Source organism: Ambystoma mexicanum, chromosome 2p (assembly GCF_040938575.1).
Source record: "Ambystoma mexicanum isolate Mex_15411 chromosome 2p, UKY_AmexF1_1, whole genome shotgun sequence".
NCBI lineage: Eukaryota > Metazoa > Chordata > Amphibia > Caudata > Ambystomatidae > Ambystoma > Ambystoma mexicanum.
This window is the reverse complement of record NC_090923.1, coordinates 1,229,629,629-1,229,653,388: the sequence shown is the minus strand read 5'-3', so window position 1 is coordinate 1,229,653,388 and position 23,760 is coordinate 1,229,629,629. Positions and strand designations below refer to the sequence as shown.

General features: G+C 44.5%; 1 protein-coding gene across 4 annotated transcripts in view; it reads right to left on the bottom strand.

The window, feature by feature from the left end:
- The window catches only part of WIPI2 (WD repeat domain, phosphoinositide interacting 2), a 619,932-nt gene extending 602,686 nt beyond the window's left edge, over positions 1–17,246 (bottom strand). For 2 of the 4 annotated variants that reach the window (XR_011302182.1, XM_069645521.1), the window contains exon 1: positions 17,016–17,244. Coding sequence is in view for 3 of the 4 variants with exons in the window: in XM_069645521.1 (XP_069501622.1) it covers positions 17,016–17,089 (74 nt within the window). In the remaining variant the exon portion in view is untranslated. Of the gene's footprint in view, positions 1–17,015 lie in introns of all 4 variants that reach the window. The other 2 variants (XM_069645520.1, XM_069645519.1) reach the window with 2 other exon arrangements.
- Between the last annotated feature and the right edge of the window lie 6,514 nt (positions 17,247–23,760).

Sequence of the window (23,760 nt, the reverse complement as noted above, 5' to 3'; positions counted from 1 at the left end):
CTGAGAGATCTGCACATGCCAGCCAGCGTGGCCCATTGGTCATGCACCAGAATGGCCTGCATTATTTCCTCCAGGGAAAGGCAGCAATCCAGTGAGCTGTTCTCTGGGATACTGCCTCCTTCCTAATGGTCAAACGAGTGGCAGGTCGTCACCCGTTATGAATAAGTCGCCTCTCGCTACAACTATACTCTTCGCTCAAAATGTTAATATAAATGATTTATCTTCTGGTTTGGTGTTATAATTTGTGTACGTTTAAAGTAATTGCTATAAAAACTGAATGTTATTTTAGCCCTTTGATTTACACATTTATTTGCATATAACTTGATCACATGGTTTCCAAAAGTTCTATTTTTCAGTCTTGCCAATTATTTTATCATAAAAACTTTTAAGGGTAGTCAACAAAGTAGGCTTTGGCTTACTTTTCCTTGGCTGAATTCTGTGACTTGGCATGTGAGCAATTTGCATGAATTGGGGATATGATAAACTGGCAATGGATTTTATTTGGTTAAGGTCTACTTGGTCGGAAATATTTGACCCATTTTATTTTGGTTGTTTCTTTTGGTCAAAAATGCAAGGGGGGGAAACACACCCTGTAAGCCCCCCGCTTCCCCCACACTATAACCTATCCCCTCCTCCCCACCTGTTTATTTAATTTGACTGAAAAAACAATAAAAATAATTCCATCAAATCAAAAAGGTCAAATGTTTTTCGATCAAGTATGCCAATACCTTTTATTTTTTGACAAAGAAGAACATGATATTTGCTGAATCGTTTGCTCAATAAACTACTTTGAGACAGTTAAGGTAACAAGAGAGACAGACTCAAAAGTATTTGTTTAAAAACCTTTATTTATTAAGGTTCCTGGATTGGAAGAATTCCCGACTGGCCCCAAGTCTAAAGGAAAAGTTCCATTAACTTATGTTTCTAATGGGCATCACTATCTAATAGTCCAAAATAAATGTCTATCCGTGACAAAACCTTTGCTTGCCCTCACGCTGTCCAGAAATGTGATAGAAGTCTTTTCAAAAGGAAAAATGGTAGTTCAACCAATAAACTGGCAAAAATCAGAGCTGGTTCCAGGTGGTCTTCTCGCCAGGTTCAATTTGGTCAATGTCACAAGGATATTTCTTTAATGAGCCTCTCAGGGTTCCCTTCCCCAAGCTCCGGCCTCTACCAGCTTTTGGTTTCACAGGGTGGCTTTCTTCAAGTTTAGGGCCCTCTATTTCCAAACACCAATTCAGCTGGTCAGGATATGCCTTTACTTTACATATAGTCTCCCTTACACATCACTCTGTCATGGGGTAGAATCAGAGGCAGTCTAAATCGCCACGCTCTTTGCTTTTCCTCAGTGCAACCACGCTGACCTTTTTGCCCCTCTCTTGATTTCTTACTTCTTACACTTTTTATATCTTGCTGCTTCCTGCACCACTTTCATGCATACCTTTGCTTTTGCTGTGCACGCTTGCACTATCCTTTTTAATCCTCCTCTTGGTTGTGCCTCTTGCACGCTTTTCCGCTGGCTTCTGGACCCTATTGCACTTTGTGCTTTCGTGCCTCTTGCACCTTTTCCGTGGGCTTCCAGCCCCTTTTACACTTATCACTTCAATGTCTGCTTTTATTTCACTTATTACATCACACAAGGGCGTCCCTCCAGTTTCGCGCTGACACTGTTACTTTCACAACTTTGAAGTCTCCCCTTTAACTTCACGCAGTCCTCTCAAGTGTTTAACATGCCACTTTGTATCTCACTCTTCACAATCCCGCTCTGCAATGGTTTCAGACTCAACGGGCTGATTTGCGTGCTTCGGCTTCTCAACGGTTCTTCGTTCTGAGGTTATGGTCTCAACGCCTGCCCCTCGGACTCTTCTGGGCTGTCCCACCGGCCAGTGGAACAGGCACTTGCATCCTTAGTTGCTGCAGGAGACCAGCAGGCTCCTTGACTCCCATCTGCAGACTCTGCCATGAGACATGGCTCCCACGTCACGCTTCTGACTTGCGAACTGCAGCTCCTCGGCGTCGCATCATCCTGTCTCTGGCCTATGGTCCTGGGCAGCTTTGGCGTCTCGGCTCTCCTCCCAACTGGCTCTTCCGCTTGCTCTCCTACTCGCTCATCGTTTTGTGTGAGACCACACATTTTATAGCAAAAAGACCAGTAAAGTGGAGTCAGGTGTGAACAGTTACTAGTGAATGACTGACCCTGCCTGACTTTATTAGTGGGACAGTTTGGATTGTTTCTAGGGTAGGTTGCCCTCATCTTCCCCATGCTATTCCTATAGGCAATCTTTACTGATCTTAGTTGCCTCTTCCTCGCCTCAGTATCTGTTGGAAATGGGGAGGGGGAAACGGGGAGAGATTGGAAATATCCCATAAAGGCTGAGGGAGAGTAAGTTGGGGTAGTTTTGGGATTGGGTAATACCATGTGCAGCCTTTGGGTATCCTCCTCCCAATCCTTCGTGACCCACCCCCAGGGTCGGGATCCAAAAGCAATGGCCCTTCCCTGGCCACCTGTACCGAAGATCCTGAGGGAGTGTGTGGGAGAATACCGTCGGGGTTTCTCACACTACCCTTGTGGAAATCCTGGGTGCAGATTCCCCATCCAGCCAAAGGCAAAATATATACTATTTCCATCCTGAGTTAGAAACCACAGTTGTTTCTTCCAGTATAAAAAGGAAATGTGCATCTTTAATCTACAGTGCACAAGTTATAGTGGGAATAAAGAGTACCATTGATAGGCATTTTGCAATGATACACACATAGAATGAAAATAATGTCCTAAAATTTAGCTAAACTTAACGCTGCAATGCTAATGCTGTTGAAGAGGCATCCTTTAAATGTTGCCAATTATTTGATGAAAAACAAATGCACTTTTACAGATGGTGGAATTGTTCAGTTTGCAGTGACTCCCGTGACTTAGCTGGTTGTAAAAGATTTTAAAAGCCATCCTAAAATGTCTGCCATGCCAGGTGTGCAGTTACGTGCACAAACTATGGAAAGGGGGGTATCAGCACTATCAGCCACTGGGATTGCCTTGGCCTGGCTACAGAATGTATCATCTAGGTGGGCCAGGGGTGTTATTGGGCGGGGGGCAATTTCCAGTTGGTGTGAGAGTAGCCTAATCCACCCAGGAGCTACTTTGTATAGTTTTACAAGCCTCTGGCACAAACAGTACACAGGTTAGATTCGGTTTCCATACAGACACTATGGACAATTACCCAAACTGCATGAGCTAATGAAGATCAGTACTTTACAGTCCCAGCCATGACATCCTCTGGCCAGGCAGTCTTCCATACTTGTTTGGTCAGAAACCCTCCAGTAAGTCGTACGACAGGAAGCACTGAAACACGGCCCATACTCATCATCTTGCCCTAGGAGGGGTGTGAGTGCATGCGAGGGATGTAGGCGCACGCATGGTTTGTGCATCCATGACATATCGTATGTCCCGAACCAGTAGTACACTAGTCTGGTTCTCTCCCTGTTCTCTGCCTCTCTTTTCTGCTTTCTTCCTTCATCCTACTCCTGCTGCCCGTTTACACTGTTCTACCTCTCCCTGCCCCCTTCTCCCCGTCTTTCCTGCACCATCTATCGCTTCCTACTTGTCCCTTCCCCTCTGTCCCCGTCTTCCTGACTGTTCCTTCTGCTTTTTGACTGCCCAACTCCTCCCATCCTTCTCTTCCTTCATATTCATTTCACTCAGTTCTAACCCTCCCGTCCTGCCTATACCTTCTGCTTTCTCTGTCAGCGCCGCCCCTTCCATCCTTCACATCCTCAGTGCCTATTCGCTCTATTCTGCCCCACCCCTCTATTGCTGCTTGTTACTTCTGTTATCTTCCTGCCCCCACTCATCCTTCTCTTCGTCGCTGTCCCTCTCTCGTTCTGCCCCCTCATCCTCGTACTCGCCATTGCCTGGCTCATCCTTGTACTCGCACATCTCTCCCCCTCATACCTCTTTCCTGCCCATTCTCTTGGCGGCCTCTTTGAAGATAGGCTGTGACAGCCCCAATGCCCCATAATGCAGGAGCGCTGGGGCGCATCGCCTAGGGGTGAGGGGAGAGCAGGAGTGAGATCGGGGCACACTGAAGTGTGTTCCTATAATAGAAGGGATGCCTCTCTGCGCCCCTCATATTTTAAGGCCTTATGACTCTTCTCCGACATTGATTGTGCATCGCATCTGCTGCTGGTGTGACCCCGGGACCCCTGCCCCACACCTGGATATGCATACACCCCCTTCCACCTACATGAATAATGGGGGAAAGTGCACAGGCAGGGTGCAAAGGAGGTGGAATAACAGGGTGAACAAAAGTCCAGTCAACACATGGATAGTAGGGATAGAAAGAAGGAAGAGCAGTGTAGAGGGGCTGCTAAGACGACAGGAAGGGGTCACATGCATGGGTACATGTGGGGATGAGTAGGGTGGGGCAGGGAGAGACAATCTGCAGTTGCCAAGTGTATGAAGAGTTTGGGGAAATATCTTCCAGTCAAAAAAGAGACTAAAGGAGAGGCAGGGATCAAAAAGTGAATGAGGGTGGACGTAAGAGAGGCGGCACTGGGGGAGCTCAGGAGACTGAACAGGGAGATCATGCGACTATCGGAGAGAGCGCAAGTAAGGGATAACGTCAGAGGCCAATCCATTGCAGTGTTGCAAGAGGTTATTGCATCTCCCCTCTCAGAGTTGCAGGAGGTGCCCTCCCCCCGTGTTGCAGACAGTCACTATGCCCTACTCCCAGTGTCGCAGACAGAGCCAGCTCCTCTACTCAGGCTGTGAGCGGTGACTGTGCCCCCAACTGTGCCAGCAGTGGATAAATCAACCTCCGCTGACATAATCAGCCTGGGCGAGGAGTCACTACCATAGATAAAGTCGCATGCAGTATGGGATTTCTTCAAAACCCATGCAACAAGATGGAGGCCTGCATGGCTCACTCAGTGAGCGAGGGATTAATCAATGTCAGTACAGCTGTGTGGAGCCATGGCGCCGCTGACAAGATTTCCATGAGCCCAGGACTTTTCCAGAAACCAGCATATATTGTATGACACCATGCAAAGCGCGGGAGACATAGTGCAGTTTTCTCCTCAGTTTACCACGGGAGAAACAGAGAAGCTGGTAAACCTCTCTCATATTCAACTACTCAAATCACAAGTTATCAGACATTGAGCACCAGGCATCCAGAGCCAATGGCCTGAAACAACCCATTATTAGTCCGCCTGTCACTTCGAGTGTGCTTCCAATCAAGTGAACTTAGCAATGTGGATAAGCAAAATGCTTCTCTTGCGAGGTCGCAGATAATCCAAATTCGAATGAGAACACATAAGAACAAAATACTCTTCTACTTCTCCCATGCCATGTGGGAGCAGTGAAAAGAGTATTTTGTTTGTATGTGTTCTCATTCAAATTTGGATTATCTGCGACATCGCAAGAGAAGCATTTTCTCAATTCTCATAGAAGTGCCAACCAATTTAAAAAAGTAAGCTAAATATCAAACTCCCGTCTGACAACCCTGGGGCTAGGGCCGACTGGCCTCTGCCTCCTCCACCTACCTGCAACTCCTACTACGATCTCGACCAAGTTTCAAAGTAAAGTGTAGGCACTTCAGCTAGCCCCATGACTGCATGCAGTGCGATATTGTGCCAGCAAGGGTGTTAAGGCTCCGCCGCTGCCGCTTGGCCCCCGCCTGTGCATAGTGAGGGCATGTGCAGAAATTACAAAATATTGCTGCTCAATCAATGCGCAGGCATGGGCCAAGGCTGTGCGATCCAGCAACCTTGCTGTATGTGTTGCTCTGCATTGCCTTACTTCCATGACAAACGCATTGCACCTGAGCTATCCCATTAGTGCTGCTTATTGTTTGGTACAGCATAGTGACAAAGTGCGGAAGTGCTACCTTAAAGATGTCAGTAAGCCCCAAAATTGTGCATTTCCTCTGCGGCCAAAATCTGCTACGCTTATTCTCATTGCAAATGCATACGCTTAGCCAACTGCGATTTTCAAAAGAAAGACTGCCCATTTCATATAGAGTGGAAGACTCTTCAGCTCACCTGTACCCTGCACCACAAGTCTCAGAGCCCTGGAAAATCATGAGCTCCTCTAAAGCAGCCGGGATGGTGCAGTGTTAGGCGACACTGTGCATGTGGGACAAAATAAAATATGGTGACCACGTGCGTGTGAGGCAAAATAAAAATAAACTACTGTATGAGTAACTACGTGGCCATCTGGTTATAAAGCACCCAAGGACATTGACAGGCCTGATTACACACAAATTCGGACTTGCGCAATTGACTTGTCCAAAGATAGAAGCGCAGTAGAGCGTCATTCCACATGGCACTGTGCAAGCTCCGCACCAAAGGGTGACTTGCCGCCAATCAATTGAAAGACAAAAAAAAAAGATTAGCGAATACCCTGAGTGATGGAAAGCAAAAACAAGCACTGGCAATAACAATAGTTTGGGCTTTTGTGCAGGCATGGAAAAGCATTTGCCAGGCACTGCTGTAGAGGTATTAACTGGCTATGAAGTGGAAAATGGTACAAGTACATTGGTATCTGATGGCACGCATGTATGCCTATTTAACCCTGATCTAAGCTGGTGACCACCGTGCGTGCTGTCTGCAGTGTGTGTACCGTTTTCCTTTTCATTCATAAACGGAACGAAAAGAAAACTGTGCACAAGCAACTCTTGGTCAGAGGCCTCCTTTCTAGGGGGGGGAGCCAGTTTCCTGGGGGGCGGGGGTGGCCTGGCCCACCTGCTGGAGCCGGGCCTCTCTACGTATCAGCCTTTTTCAGAAATGAACTTCCAGAAATCAAAACTTTGATCCCATCTGACAGCATCTGAATGCTGTTGCTGTTTAAATCTGCACACCAGATTACCGCGCACCAGTGGATAGCATGCAGTGTCAGACTTCACAATGAATGAATGTCTCGATTGCTACATTTTGATATGCTTGACAATTTTTATAAGACAGCTACTAATACAAAATAATTAAATACATGTTTTTGAAGTTATTGGTATCATGGTAAATGCATATGTTATTCCTTTTTTATATAAAGAGCAAATAAACCGCCCCAGAAAATCTTGGTTAAAATGCTCCTACTCGTGGACATCACTACGCAAGTAGCTCGCGCCTATTAGCCATTAACTACGAGTAGCTCCTGACAACATAAAGGTTGGAGACCCCCACTCTAGTGTCATTTACCTCACGATTCATTATCGCAGCACTTTAAAGTCACTTCCTGACAGCGTAGACATTCCAGTTCCCAAAAGTAGGACAAGACTCTCTCGTGAAAACACTATCAAAATCACACCCAAGAGTACCCATCAATTAAGCGGGTGCAGGAGCCTCTGATTCAATAGAATGCTGTACCGGCTCTACTACATTTTATTATTTGTTTATTTTATAATTTGTACTACTTGTAACTTACATTCAGCGCATTTCTAAACGTTCCCATATGGAGATAAGGGAACTAAGGTGTGAAGGGTGGTAAAGATATTTTGCCACGGTCATACAACGGGGTCAAGTGGGGAGCCAGGATTTAAAAAACAGGTCACCTGAAACAAGTCAATAACTGTCACTAGGTTGCATGGACCTTTAAAGCTTAGCTTGCTTTCCCATAATTTCTAGTACCTCTAAAATGCCAGTCAGACTGAAGACGAGTCAACGATATGCTTGCTTAACAAGTGACTAAACATGCCAACTCAACCCAGCTTTCCTGTATGATTGAGTCATACTCTTGGTACGACTTCGATCTGGCTGCCCATAAACGCAAGTGCAAAGCAGCGGAACGGAAATGGGGATCTTCAGGTGCACCCTCTGACAAACTGGCCTGCCACCTTCTTCAAAGACAATATAGCCTCTGCATCCACTCCAAGTAAAGAGTCTACATTCAAGCCTGTATCGCTGCAGCATGAAACAACACGGTTGAACTTTAGAAAGTCTGCAAGGAACTGGCCAACCCTTCTGCAGCCGTATCCTCTACTGCACCCACCCAGGCCCTTTGCTCGGCCCTGCCTGTACATTTCACCATCAAAACACAGGACATCCTGTGCTCTCTCTCCTGGTCCGCCCCCCCCCCCCCCCCGCTCCAGCATCTCTTGGGTCCCCTGCTCGGCCGCACCCACCCCTCCCCTCTTCACTCCTCCCTCTCCCCTGTCACACCGGATGATGTAACTAGACAAGTCCAGTCAGTGAAAGCCCCTTCCAAACCGGTGGCTCACAGCCCCTCCAAAACCATCAAGGACAAGACTGACACCCTTGTGCTAGCCTTGGTCAACCTCTCTTTCACCACTGTAGTTTTTCCCCTCTCCTCTCAAGCACTCTCCTGTGCATCCTCTGCTAAAATAAAAAACCCTCGGCCGAGCCGTCTATTCCGGCAAACTAACCTCCATCACCCCTTTCCTGGGAAAACTCCTGGAGAAGTGACTTTCACTCAAATTACCCTCCACACTGAATCTTTTGGTTGTCTCCATGACCATCAGTCTGGCTTTAGAGCACCCAGAGGCACAGAAACTGCTCTTCTTAACACCTGTGAAGACCTGCTCTAAAATCTTGACTCTAACTCTCCCTCTGCCCTCATTCTTCTCAACCTCTCTTCTGCTTTCAATACAGTTAACCACAACATCCTCATCACCCGTCTCAGTGATACCCTGGGCATCACAGATCAGGCCCTGGCATTGGCTCGACTCCTTTCTCACTGACGGCCCCTCCCAGGTGGAACTTAGGAGAGAAAGAACCCATCACTCTACTTGTGGTGTCCCCAGGGATCTAACCTATCCCCCCCTAGTTCTTCAACATCTACATGGCCCCCTTGGCCCACAGGATCTCTACCTTTACCACTAACGTCAGTGCTATGCGGATGACACGCAGTTCTCTTTCACGATACCCTCAGCCTCCTCCTCGCTCATCCCCGGCTGTCTATCTGTAATTCAGTCTTGGTGGGATGCTAACAATCTCTGTCTGAATGCCAGTAAGACAGAAATTGTCCTCATTGGGACCTCTGTTCCCGCTTTCTCACTTTCACATTGGCCGCTCCCCCTCAGCCCTGCGCCCCAACTACCAATGAGGCAAAAAATTGTTACGCTCACCTGGTCTCTGCGGAGGCGTTGGGGCACGGTTGCAGCCCTCCCTAAACTTGAATCACCCCCTTCAGGCCTCTCCCTCAGTACAAAAGCCGTCAGCGGTGGTATGTGGTGATACTGCTCCTGCGTGGAGTGAGTGTGCCAATCTGTGATTTTTTTACCTATCGAACTCTTCACGCCAAAGTACGGTTTCTGTGAGCATACGCCGGGCCGTAAATCTCACCTGTGAATTATGGAAGATAAGCTCTCCGTCCTGCTACTGCTGGCAGGGCGCGTCGAATGGGATCTAGTTCCTTCACAGATTCCTGATAAGGATTAGTCCAGTCAAGCTGCGACTATGCTTCTTCTTATGATTAGTAAGAATTTCTTGAGCTCTTGTGATGCTGTTTGTTCTGTTTAATGTCTTTATATGTTGCTCCTATTTATGCCCGCAATAATGTCTCTCTTTGGTTTTCTTCCCTTAGATGGAAATGCGGCCTCAATGCAGCTATGAGACGCGAGACGCGGTCGGATGGAAGATGGGTGCTACCGCAATGTTCGACAGCAGGTAAATGATGGTTTAAGGAAAAGCGCAAAGTATGGCGAAGCACAACCGTAATCTGACTGTTTTTTCGATGTCTAACCTTGTCTTCGGTTTTTCCTTGCAGGTGCTGCTGTCAACGATGGAGCGTGACGTGCTACGGTGCCAAGGTGTAGATTTCGGCGTTCCGGAAAGTGTAAAGATGAATACTTGGTTCGCCGAAGAGATGTACAGGTAAGAACAGCTTCCCCCAGTCGGTAAGTATGCTGGCAGGAAGCAGGATCTTCAAAAGGTAAGACTGATCTCAGGCGACAAGGAGCGTTACGCTGCTTGCAAGTGCAGAATAACAGGAAGCGTCTGTCTTGAGGATCGGGGCAGCTTATATAGCTGAGATCGTGGGCACGCCCGTTAGGGCCGTTTTACCAGCCACACACTGCCACTCCGAGAGTGAACACTTGCAAAGGCAATCTATTAGCAGCCACACCCAAGAATACTCTTGGGGCTGCTTAATGGATGGAATGTTCAAGGTTAATGCATCCTGCTTAATGGATGGAACGTTCAAGGTTAATGCATCTGAAGTGCTATGTCCATAATAAAAGCTTTTTGGTGTTAAATTGATGTTTTTGTTTACTTTTGCTCACAAGCCTGGCGCCAAAGGCGCCAGGACAGTGTCCACCCAGGTCTCCTGTGCAAGTGACACCTGCATGCCTGTGCCCCTGGCTTCATGACCATGACAAAAATCTAGGGGTCATCTTCGACTCCACACACTCCTTCTCTTCTGAAATCTCAGACATCTCCACAAAGTCCCACTACTAACTGCACCTCCTCAGAAGTATTCTACCTTTTCTCACTTTCGCCCAGAGGCTCACCACTTCGAGAACCCCAGTTCTCCCTAGGCTGGACTACTGCAACAGCCTCTTTCTCATCTTCCTACTTCTACTCTCCGTCCTTCACAACTCATCCAGAACAGAACCACAAGAATTATCCTGGCTCCCCGTGGCTGCCCGGATCAAGTTTAAGAGCCTCTGCATGATCCACAAGACTTTCTGGGGCTTGGGGCCGCAACATCTACAAAACTCTCTTCCTAAATACTCTCCCTCTAGAGTCCTCCGCTCATCCTCCTCCAACTCTCTGCGGCTGAGCCGCTTTCACAAACAAGAGATTTGGGGGTAGATCTTTATCCTCTGCAGGTGCCTCACTCTGGAACAGCCTCCCTGCCTCTCTTAGTCTTGAGCCAGAGCACCTTAAGTTCCGGAAACTCCTTAAGACCTTCCTCCTCTCTCCCTCTCCCCCGCTAACCCCATTTTTGTTCTCTCTCCACCTTCCTTCCTCCTTCTCCCCCCTAACTCTATTCAGTTTTTGCTGACTGGTTACCTGGTTCACCTCCAGAACCTTACCGGTCCCAGGCTCCACCGCCAGTCTTTTGCACTTGCCTCAGGGCCACTGCACTATGTTCAGAATTACTGCACTTTCAGCTTACGCTCCTGAGCGGGGCAACCTCTCTGGACTTAACCCAGGGCCCTGTTGTACTGGACGAGTTTGTCCCCCCCCCTCCTTCCTCTAACCTCCGTCTGTACGCATGCATGACCTAAATGTACGAGGACTAGTAAATGTCCTGCCGCCCACCTTTCTTTTTGTCCCACCTCCCTAGCTTGGTCACAGCTGTAACACTTCATGCACTTGCAGTAGGAGAAATGCTGTCAGGCCAAGTATGCTAGTTTTTCTATTAGATCATTCAGAAACAAGGCCTAAGAATGATTAGTGTACTACCCTGATCCCTTCCCACCATGAAGCGCTTTGAAGCACTCCACCTGTATAAGTGCTGAATAAACCAATTACAATCCTCTAGCAGACTCAGAGCGAGCGCACAGAGCCTGATTCCGAGAACGACACTTCTCATATTTGTGCCAAATAGCAAATAAGAAAAGCGTTGTTTCATCACACAACTTTTCTTATTTTACATGGAGCTTACAATCAGGGTCAGAGAGGGCCAAGAGGGAGCCACTGGGACACTACTAGGCATAGGCACCTTGGAATCTTACAAAAGGAACGTGGGTTTTACTTTGTGCCAACATACAGCAACAGGCTGTTCAATACAAATAAGCCATGATCTTTCATTATAAACCAAATGTACACCTGCCTAGCCTGGCATTGGGCTGTCAGTGTTGATGCAAATGAATGTGGGTTTCCACAGGTTTTACTATAATCCCCCAGCTTTTTTAAAGGGTTTGTGAAGGACCTAAACTGCATGGCTACTGCCCAAATGCCCATTTATCCTACTGCTGACAAAGAACCTCATGGAGGAGTTGGGCGGAGCAGTAAAAATGTGGCCATAACGGTATTACTGGCGCATTACCACTCCACACAATCCCGAGTTGGGGGATACTCGGGGCATTCACCTCCAGCTGTAAGCTGGAGGTGAATGTGCCGACTTTCTGCCCATTTGCGGCACAATTACTGCCAAAGTAATTATGCCGAAAATGCCCAATTGAGTCCCATGGACTCAAAATAAATGGAGACTTGCTCGCTCCCGTAACGCTAATTGCGTTGGACGGTATCCTGGCAAATTGACCACAGGGATACCGCCCACTCGCGATAGAGCACAAAGTAGCTAGATTTGGTAATCAACTTTGGGTGAAATTTGTTTGTGTTTTGATAAGATTTTAATGCAATTCTGCTGGCTTGGAATCAAATTTGAAAGTGAGAACCCTAATTTTTGGAACCCCGTTTTGGTGGATTTCTATACTGACAATAGGCATGTATGGTTGGTATGAAAAGAAAAGCTGGGGAAAGGGAAGGCAGGCACATGGATGATGGGAACCCCATTAAAAAACAAAAAAAAATACAGAAAATGTTGGCAAAATGGAAATCAAACATTTGGCCCATTTAAAGAAACATTAACAATTTGCATTTCAAATATACAACCAATCCAGCCTGTAATTGTTAAAAGTGTTTCAAATGGCCTAAAGACGGTTCAGTCCTGTATAAAGAACAGGTTTTCCAGTAAACAGAGCTATTTTGTGATTTACCCTAATGCCACATGTTAACCTACCTAGGCAAACGCAGCACAGGGAAACCGCTTAAGAGGGGGCCAATATCCACAATGCTGCAGAAATCCTCAAAGGTTTCATGTCACTAATGGCAATGCTCCTCGCTATATTAAGAACCTTGTGCCCATGTACAAACCTACTCGAGCACTGAGGTCCTACACACTAGCTATGGCTACGATACCGACATTTAAACTGGCAAACAGCATGGGAAGATCTTTCCTCGTTCAAGCGACAAAAATTTGGTATTCTCTTCCTTTGGATTTAAGATCTCAGGGGGTCCTAAGCCGCTTTATTGAAAGCCTGTCTCACAAGGCTTCCACTACTGATTCTCTCGCTGTCCCTTTAAGGTCCTGTCTTTCTCTTGTCCTGTGTTTGTGTTTTTGTGCCCCGAAACCTGCACTATAAATAAATAAAATAAGCTGACAGTACATATTGCTACTACAAACAATTATTAGATTCAAGGGACTGCATGCTGGATGCTTCAGAATATCAAAGTTACAGCCAAATGCCACCGTAGTCCCAACTCCAGGGCGCCCCTTTCACATACTTACAGTGAGCCCCAACCAAAAACAAAATCTAATCAAATGCACACTTCCAGGGTTTACCAAGGCATAAATTAGTTTTCAAAATTTGATTAGCAGAGTTTGCTAATAAAATTGTTCTTGATTAGCAAACAAACCCATTTGATTAGCATTGTTGTACTAATGTTTTTAATGCCACCCAAAGATACTTGTACCCAAGATATAAAATTAGCAACAACACAGCAGTTTTGTGTACCTCTGAAGTAAGACCGTGAGATAAGTCGGGTCTTGCAAGTTCTTTAAAATTCCACTAGACCTGCAAGTTGAGTAACTTAGTTTACCCACTCGACTGAAGAGACAAGAACTAGACCCATGGGCAATGGACGACAACAAATTTGAATGCACTTTCTGCAAAATGGTAAATGCCACCACAATCCCACTTTAGTTTGGCAGACTGATGCCACCCAGAGGACAACCATGCACAGTAAAGCTTTTATTTGACATTTACTGCAAACAAAGTAACGTTTAAACCATCTCCTGCAATGGTACTGGCCCTTCTTAAAATCTAGTCGACTATGCGAGTGGATGAAAATACTTTGCAAGCCCTGGATGAGTGTCTGTAAAAAGGTTAGCTACATGAATGGACACAAATAAATAGATATGATAAAAAAAGGCTCTGAAAACAGTTTGACCAGCTCTCTCTACTGCAGGTGCAAATATATAATGCAATCCTTATCATAGACCTAAGTGAGCTCTGGAGGCCAGACTGGATGAAACTATTGATCGCTACTTTAAGTAAATATCAAGTTAGCTTTGTGTATTCATTATGTAAAAGACTAAGCAGAGTGGATGGCGTAGCAGGCAGAGAACTGTGCAAACTAGGCAGAATATTGTAGTTTGCTGCCATTTCACTTTCAGGGTTAGCGAGTATAAAGCAACATGGTAAGAAAGACAAAGAGTATGGGATCAGCTCATGGGTTGAGCACCAGTTGCAAGATGTATGTAACCAGCAGGCCACGGGACTAGGTTTGCCATCAAAGCATTTGTCTGCGTGGTCATGTGCATTTTCAAAAAAGTGTTCACTGGTCAATATGATGCTTCTTCCCCAACAAAATGAAATCTAGTTGACACTGAGATTTAGATACACTTGACTCTAAAGCATGGAGACAATGCAGTGGTTTACAGTATCAATACTGTAATTATGCATTATGTGACCTATTACATTTTTAGAAAAGGAATTGAAAGCCTTTTTAAAAATAACTAACATATACTGGTCTTTGGCAGACAGGATACAGTTATCTTAATAACAGTATTATCCCGATTATTTCTGGTTTGCAATAATTTGAAAAAGAAAAATGTGCATAGCACTCCCACACAGGCCTTTTGGCACATGAGTGAAGGGGATGATTACTGCTGCACTCTCTCTCCAGTAGCCCTTTGGAACTTGCAGTGAACAGAAAAGAGGGTGGCGAGAGCTCTGAATGCAAGAGAGGAATGCAGGGTGAGCTGTGCTTTCATTTACAGTGTAACTTAAATAGCTCGCTTTGCTACACAAATGCCAATTTAATTAGCAAACCTACAGAATTGCTTGGCAATTTGCTCAGCGACACTGCTTATTTTATGCCTTGGTTTACCCTATTTTAATATTCCCTTCGTAGTTCTCCTCTAGGTGGCAGCAAACATTTGTCCTTACCATCTCTTGTTTGGCAAGTTTAGGTCTTCACCTACATGGCTCATCATAAGCCACTATCTAGCTGCCTTCCCATGTGCTGTCTCCTGTGTGCCACCCACAATTTACCATCTTCTGAGAGACATTTGTCACCTTTGTGATGCCGTCAATATGCTCTACTTTAGTTTCCCACCCCAAGCATCACATTTGCCTGCCCACGATGTCCCATATTTTGCCTTCTGGTTCCCTCTAGCAAATGTTGCTATTTTGAGAAATTGGCATTTCAACATTCTGAGTGCTTCTGAGGTGCTACCACCGGGGTGCCCGAATATGCCATATTCTAGGTGCCCCCATATATCATTTCCTGAGTGCAACTTTCCACCTGCCTTCTTCTGGGACATTGCTGCCTCACATGTATTTCACATTTATCATGTTCCTCACTGTTATCTTTTCAAGGTTGACTTACTGCCATTTTTCTTCTCCTCGTTGCCCAATATCTCATCTGTCTTTAGATGGCCCAGCTTTCCATTCTTAGAGGCCATCCACCCTTTCAATGTCATTGAAGGATTTCCATACCTTTTAGCAGTGTCTGCACAATTGTCATCACAATACGCTCTATACAAAACTGCTTTCTTAAAGATATCCTGGTTATGCTCTTTCCATGGCATTGCCCACATTTTAAATGTTCCTACGTTTTATGACAACTCCCACAATTACCAGTGCCAACGGGATGCCCTTTTGCCAGTTACCGGCAGGCTTTCTTTGGTTCATATACCGCCTGCTGTATGCCTATCCCATTAACCATCGCCTGCTCATGCTCCATTTATCACTGCTGGTTGACCCATAACATTACCAACTCCTGGGTTGCCCTGCAGGCTCAAATAAAGATTTTCTTTAGCACAGGTTAGGCATATATGCATTTATTTGATCATTTAATTGGTTATTTATAACACGCTTAATACCCAGAGGTTTCTAAGCACGGACCCGGGGATCAAACATGTGTTGCTCCACATCCTCTTGCTTCCAAGGCGAGTGCGTTGCATGGGAGCACCCAACATAGTTTTAGAAGAAAATTAGTACATTATAGATTTTCTAGGATAAAATGCCTCCAAACATTATCAGCCGCCAAGTAGCTGGACGTAAAATACTAATAATTGATATTTGTTTTGGGAATCTATTTTATAAAATGGTTTTTCGTGCTGAAGACAATTAACAAAACACAAATAGTAGGTTTTTTTCAGTTGACAAAATTGGGTGTGGTTTCACAAAGCAATTCAAAAGAAAAAACTGCCTATGTTCACTTCCCTACAATATCCCCATGAGTATTCCACCCCAGTAACCTCCTGTCCACCGGGTCCTCAGCCACAGGCAGTTATCAAATGGGTACTTGGCCCCAGGCCTCCGCTCTGGTTGTCACCCTTACGCCATACTAAGAATGAACACAACATCCACTGCACATCAGCATACCTGGCAACCAAGCACCATATAGCAATGGGTACACGGTACTCGCATAGCAAATCGACCAACAAACTTGAATCACAACTCGTCCACAAAGAAAGGACCTGTAGGCAATCCTTTTGTCAAGCACCCACCACCCAGAACTCAATCCTAGTGTCTGTCCGCTCAGAATGGCACCACACATTTCTAAGTTCGCAAAACTCTCAAAACGTGGCATTTTCAACAACACCAGACCAAGACCAAGGTCTAATTCCAAGTGACAGTCTTGCTCATGTTTAAAGATGCCAGCACAAATGCTGGTGAGTCAAACTGTGTACAGCGCTCCACTGCTCTCAAGCTAGGTCTCCGCTTTAAACAATAAATACACTGGTTTCTAGGGTATCCATGTATAAATCCCATTTTGGGAACACTCGAGATTTAAGTAAATGGTATTTTAAGAGGAAATTCAAAAATATATATCCTCAATATGTTTGGGACACTATTATCACTCACCTCTAAATAGAGATAGTTGTCATGATTCTCTGTGCAATTACCCCCATTAGCAATTCCGCTGACCCAGATAACCTGTTCTGCTGTTCTTGCCAGGCACATGTTTTTATCTGACACCACTTAACTATCGCTGGATTAGCCGTGATCTACTCATCTTGCACCACTACAGTTAACGATGGTCTCCCACAACCATCAACCACCTGTACAATTTGCATGATATAGATTTCCCCCACCGCCCTCCCTTACGTGTTGTCCTGGTTGAAGTTTGCGAACAGCAGCTGCCCGTTGCCGGTCTCGCAGCTCTGGCTGGCCAAGTTCATAGCTGCGGTCACTCTCCGCCCTCTCCTCCACGGGCTCAGTGTGACCCGCACGGCCTCCGCATCCCTCCCGGACCCGCTTGTTTACGCTCGGTCACTCAGACACTTCAACATCAGCACCGCACAGGCGCACTTCCGAACTCGCCAAAACCACGTCACCTTTGCGCCTGCGCAGAGGGAGAATGTACAAGCGCCGATGCCGGCACATGGAAGTGTAATCATAACAATCGCAAAGCCGGTCTTGGTGTCATGTCAGCATGATTGCCATTTGGAAGAGGTCGTTTCTAGACAGATGTGAATGATAAATTATGCATTGCCTTTCTCTTGATAGACAATGCTATAATATAATTACAAAATTCGTATAATACAACATTCAAGTTTATATCTTTCCCAAATTAAAATAATTAACCACAGTTACAAAATGGCGTACATTTTCAATTACGTTCATTATTTTATTAAATATCTTTCATGTGTATCGCATTATGCGGGACAACTTTTCCAACACAATATGGCCGACTTATTCGTCTACATGAGTAGCTACTGGTGGGGAAATTGGTTTCAAACTACATAGTACTTAATTACCTTCCACTGTTGACATGCGAGAAACAGCTATGGACATTACACACGCGCAGTTAACAAAATATTCACGTTTTTACAGCGCAGTCTGCTGGATTCTCTAGCTTCAATCTGCTGTACTTGATAGTGTTACTACAAGTTCATGGTTTTCTAATTCTTCAAAAGCGAAATTATTCAAGTTTTGATATGCATTATGTTGGGCTAAATCAAAATACCATTGTTGATATACAGGAATGACCCAATTACTAAAAGAACTGGTTCTCTCAGAAGTTTTAATCAACCAATTGACAGGACGTGTGTTTGAGCATATCTGTTATGTTAATGTTAAAGGACATTTACACCGTGCACTATCACCACCGGAGTGGTCCGCTGGTGCTTTGGCGGATCTGAAAGGCAATAGGGTAGGATGAATTAGTAGGGCAAAGCAGGAAAAGCTAGAGGGAGTTATGATGTGCTGTTGGCAGCTTCAGTTCGGTTAACACCGTTTGTTGAGCATGGGTGTGGTTTCTGAGTCGGTAGTCCGCCATGTGCTGTTATACGACTTTTTCAGTGTGATTCATACATGCCAACCATCCCGATTTAGGCGGGAGACTCCTGATTTTTCAGCGAAAAATCGGGCTATTTTTCACTGTCTCCCGCCTGAAATAGCTGTAGCCCCAATGCATTCCTATGGGGAAATGTTGGTCTCCCGATTTCCCTTTGGAAATCTCCCTCCCAGCGTGTCTGAATGTTGGCATGTGTGTTGATTTGTTTTGTTGGTGTAGTGAAGTGGGTGCGGATTGCTGCACGAAAGATATGTTTGTTTTTGTTTTGCGTTTGAGAGGAGTATGCAGAGAGTTAAGATTTTAGTGGCTGTGTTAGTGGGTTATTCAATTGTACCTCCTTGCTTCGAACATCTGTGTTATGCATTCTTGCCTGTGTTGTGTATTAAGTTGTTCCATGGTGCGTCACTCTCCAAGGGCTATGCATAGTTGTGGCATGTCTCATTAACTATCTAGTGGTCTGTGGACAAGTTGGTGATGCCACCCCAGGCCCAGGTGTGGACTATGGGTGCACATAGGGGTGGTTCTTAGATTATCGAAGGGCGTGCCTGCCATAACCTCCCAGGGTTCCTTGACGCGGGATCCCCTCCTTCTACAGGTAAGTTAGCGGCAGGCCTCCTCCAAACCCTCCCCTTAACTGTCTGGATGGAAAGATGGTGATGCTTACTCCACCTCCATGGGTGGATAAGGGGTGCACATAGGGATTGTTTCAAGAATATCTTAGGGCATACCTCCCTTCACCTCGCTGTTTTCCTAGACGCAAGACCCCTTCCCTTCACGGGGCAAGTTATCGTTGTGTCTACTAGAGGGCGATCGTGTGGTGTGGTTGTGTTGCCCCTTTAAGAGTATGTGTCATGACTTCCTCATGACTCACTGTCAATAAAAGGAGCCTCAGCCGACACATACGCAAGAATGGCAGCAGACCCCATGAATGGCTCTTCTGTCTTGTATCTGATTATTGAGCCTACACGTGTGATCACGGCCCTGCCACCGTGGTCTGCAGGCTGACGCTGTGTGACCATGAAACTGCAGCCACCACTGATCTGGGTGTTCCCAGATAAGCATGTGAAACCTGGGAGCCCCAGGCCACTGTCAAGCTGTGTAACGACAGCCCAATTGCGAGCCCGGAGCCCCCGGCAACTGGTGTCAGCTGTGTGACGACGGTAACTGTAATTGTATGCTGGGTGCCCTCAGCAACCATCGGGCTAGCCTGTGAGCCAGCCCGCAACAACAGTACTTGAAGATCATGCTGAGTGGCCCCTGCACTGAAGAGGATGGCCCGTGTGTCCACGGCCCAGCCCCCCATAACATATCCATCAATTACATTATTTTCTTTCAATGCATCTTACCTTAGAATTCCAGATATTTACACGTGCGAACCGTTTGAAACCGCAATCTTGTGATAATCAGTTGATGGATCGGCATAGGTTTAAATGCACAGGCGGCAATACATCATAACACAAGCCTTTACATCAGCATGTCAGGCCACTATGCTACGCCCTATATCACAACATCAGCGCATGAAGTAGACTAACGTCAGCTGTAAGCAATGTATTGGCATGCCTCCATGGAAATTGCAAGATGCCTCTGCACTCAATAAATATCAACAAACCTTTTCTCATTGACAACATTATAGTTTCTCCTGCCTTTGTGTGTGTCCATTTTATTTCTGTCCTTCAACACTCGTTCTTTTTGCCTTGTTCATCTACCAACTACGACGCATACAGCACAAAAAGGTACTTCAACTACTTTAAATTACTTTTCTCTACATCCGTGTATGTATTCAATAATTACATAATTGACAAATGTTTTTGCTAAATCCTCATATATGTACAAAAACAAAACTTTGATCAGTATGTTGTTTCATGTACAAATTATTACTTTGTATCTTTGTGCCTAATGCTGTTGTGTTTGCACAATGGGCTATTTTATCAATTCTTACCAATGCATATTTTAAAATACATAATTGACTATACAATATGTTTCTCAATAGAGTTTGGTGTCTCTTCTCAATTCTTTTCCAAATAAACAATCTATCTTTATTTATATGTAATTATACATTTAAATATTATAATTTTATGGCCGGTATTCAGGGGGATCATGTATGAACTGGAATATAAGGATGAGGAAATGCTTGAGAGGGAAAGCCAGAAACGAAATGTTCAAATGACTGAAATATGTGTCGATGAGTCACAAGATGTGGCTGAGTGGAATGGAAGACAATTCCACTTGGTGTACATGCCTTAGATGTCAATTGATGCCAACGTTGGCTGTAAACACATGCTTCCCTGAAAACTCGCATGTATGGTGTACATATCCGAGGAAGAACCTCCACCACTATGTGTGACCCAGCAACTAGACTTCAGGGCAGCCTGCCTTACAATTTCTGTGTTCAGAATTATGATGGTGCTTATGCATCAGCTTCGTGGAACAGTTTACCCTTGTATTCATAGTAATGAGTAGGCATTGTGTTTGTCCCATTTAACTGAACAAACCTTCAACCATTGCCTTATAAATTATTTTACAATGCTAATGTGATTGCGTGAGCTCACTATATTTATATTCACAAATGTATTATACTTATGTTATGCTATATTATAAACAATTTAGTTTTTTGGTTCAGTCCTCAAATTTCTTTGTCACAAACGTAATGTACCCAACAAAAACTTCCTATCAAGTTATTTTATTCCCTGGAAAATATAAATGTTCATATCTTATTGTCTAACTATTTGACTTTGAACTCCTTATCTTCAAATGTATGTTTTTGCTTTCCAATATATGCCTTCTTTTTTCCAAGTGATGCAAAAAAAGGAAAAATGTGTTATTCAATTAAATCAACTAAACTATTTCTCTATTATATGCACATATGGTACAGGCTTGTGGCCTATAGATCATGCACATGGTGAGTACATGGTAGAATGGGATTCTAAGTTCGTTGGGTCATACCTACCTGCATGGGAAGAGCCATCCGGGATGTATTTCCTTGTGATTCTGGGCAGTACACTATTTTTTGCAAACATTCCCAAATCCTAATCAGTATAAGCTGTAGTTCCTATGATCATTATATAATTTCTATAAACATTGTGTTCTGATGAACTTTAAAAATATAATGCAATTGTTATACTTATACTAACTTTCAATTGGGTACTTTCTCAATCTTTGATATTTTTGTAGTTTTTTTTCTCCAAATTATTGTTTTGGTATGAACCCACATTAACATTTTCATGTTCTTTTGATTTGTTTTGCAGCAAACACCACAGCATAAACACAGTTGAGACTATACAACCAACTACATGCCTTCTATAAGAGTTTACATTGCTTATTCTTATTTTTCCTTATCATGTTTTTTCTTGCTTCACCTATTGTACATCTTCGGGTGTTACATTTATGAATGCACAAGGGTTTGCTAGGATAAGTAAATGTGAACAATCTTGTCACTTGTTATGGTGTTTCAAATTAAAGTAATGATCTGATTAGATGAAATGTGAATAATAATTCTTGTCAAAGTCACCAACAGCATAGCCCATCAATTAATAATATGAGTATACAAATAAAAATAATATGGTCTATGAGCCCAATCACAAATGTAATTGCTACTGTTTTAACGGCATTCACCATTTTACGTTGACTTCATCTTCTTCCACCACACATCCCCTCCCTTATCGGATCTGGGTTGTTTGACCGAAGTTAATAGATTTGCAGTGGAATTGACCATAGTCGATTCTTCCATAAATCTATTTGACCTTTGGGCAAACAACCCAAATCCCTGTCCCAGCAGCAGCCCTATAACAATCCCCCCTCCCCAACTTACCTTTTTCGCCGGCTGCCGGTGCTCCTGCTATATCCCTGCAGAGTCAGTTCTGTCCCTCCAACGTGAGTCGGAGCTGATGCCGCAGCGTCCCTTGTTCTTTTTTAGACTTTTTATTTTTTGATTCCCCGCTACCAATGACCTGGAAGCGGGGGACACCCCTGAAAGCCCCAGAGCCCATTATAATAAACATGGGGATCGGGAGACACCCCTACAACTCCCAATACTCTTGTTCAGTATAATGGGCTTTGATTTGTTAGTAGTGGCCGAATTCGGCCAAATCGTTCATACAGACAAAAATATTACATCAAATTGGGTAGTAGCCCCTTATCATACGGCAGTTCTCACATTGACCATGCGTTCCCAATGGGGGTGGGTGGATGGGCCTATTCGTCCTGCAAGTCCATGGAGCCAAACTCAATGTACAACTCAAAGGGGTCTTGCATCTAGTGATCCTTGGCCACTCATGGGCACCCAAGACCCATTGTCTCCATACCTCGAAAACCCTGTTCCTGGAGTTAACATATGTATTTCACCGTTGACGAGGGCTTGGACCAATGTTCGCTCTAAGCTGCGCACAGGTGTGCTTGCCCAACTTCCCTCAGGGTGCAGCTGAGAAGAGTTTTAGCAGCATACACCGACAATTCCCAACTCAAGAATTAATAATGTACAAGCCAAAGCAGTTACCTGACATTTCGTTTCTCTCTTAATAAAGGTAATTTATACTAACTAGTCTTGATATTCAAGTCTTTCCTATTTGAAAGCCTAAAATAGAATATGCTCTCAAAAAGTTAAAATGAAAATAAAAATATGGCTTCATAAACAGAAGATCTAACAAAGATATGTCTGCACATGTTAACCAAATAACCTTTCCTCCCCGCCAATGGCTCTTATACTTCACTGTACCACATTTACATGTTATGGGTAACTTTCGCCCTAGACCACACATAGCTATTACCGGATAACCTTGAATCTGCCTATCTGTGCTCTGCAAAAGGTTACCAGACATATATCTATGTTCAATTGTTTCATGTTTGTTGTAATATGAATAACGTTCAACTACCCGAATTTCTCTTACTACTGGTGCTTTACAAAAGCATCACCCACACTATGTAACCTAACTGTCATCTCAAATATCGGAAACTGACTAAGTTAGCAGGCTGCTTGGATGTGTAACCTCATCCTAGGCTTACTATTCTTTGTTCATATGTCACACAGGCACTTTGAAGTGGCACCCTTTCAAGTTAACGCATTATAAAACACCAAAAGAAATGAATTTGCCAATTGAGGATTTTGAGTAGGGAAATGTCATGCTCATTCTCTCAGTTGTTATCATTGCTTAGATTACCCTATAAGTGGAGAGCAACATTGCAATATCATGTACATGGGCTACAAGAGATTATGGGTATGGGATATGCCTGGCAATCTCATACATAGCATTGGGGCAACAGACTTTCAGACTGTTACAATTATTTTCACACAATCCGCATCCTTTCCAGGTTTTCAGAGTTCCATTGAGCACAGACCTTAAAAGTGATATGGTCACTCTCGGTTATACAAATATGATTTCACCTAGCACTTGTATAATTGAACTCAACTAAAATATGGTGGAGGATGTTGCTAACAATCTGGTATGCAGTGAAAAATAATGGTGTGCATGTAGATTCATTAAATTGTCTTAAACTGCCCACAATATCATGGTGAGGCTTCAAATATGTTTTGATTGCATAGGATTTTGGCTATTCAAG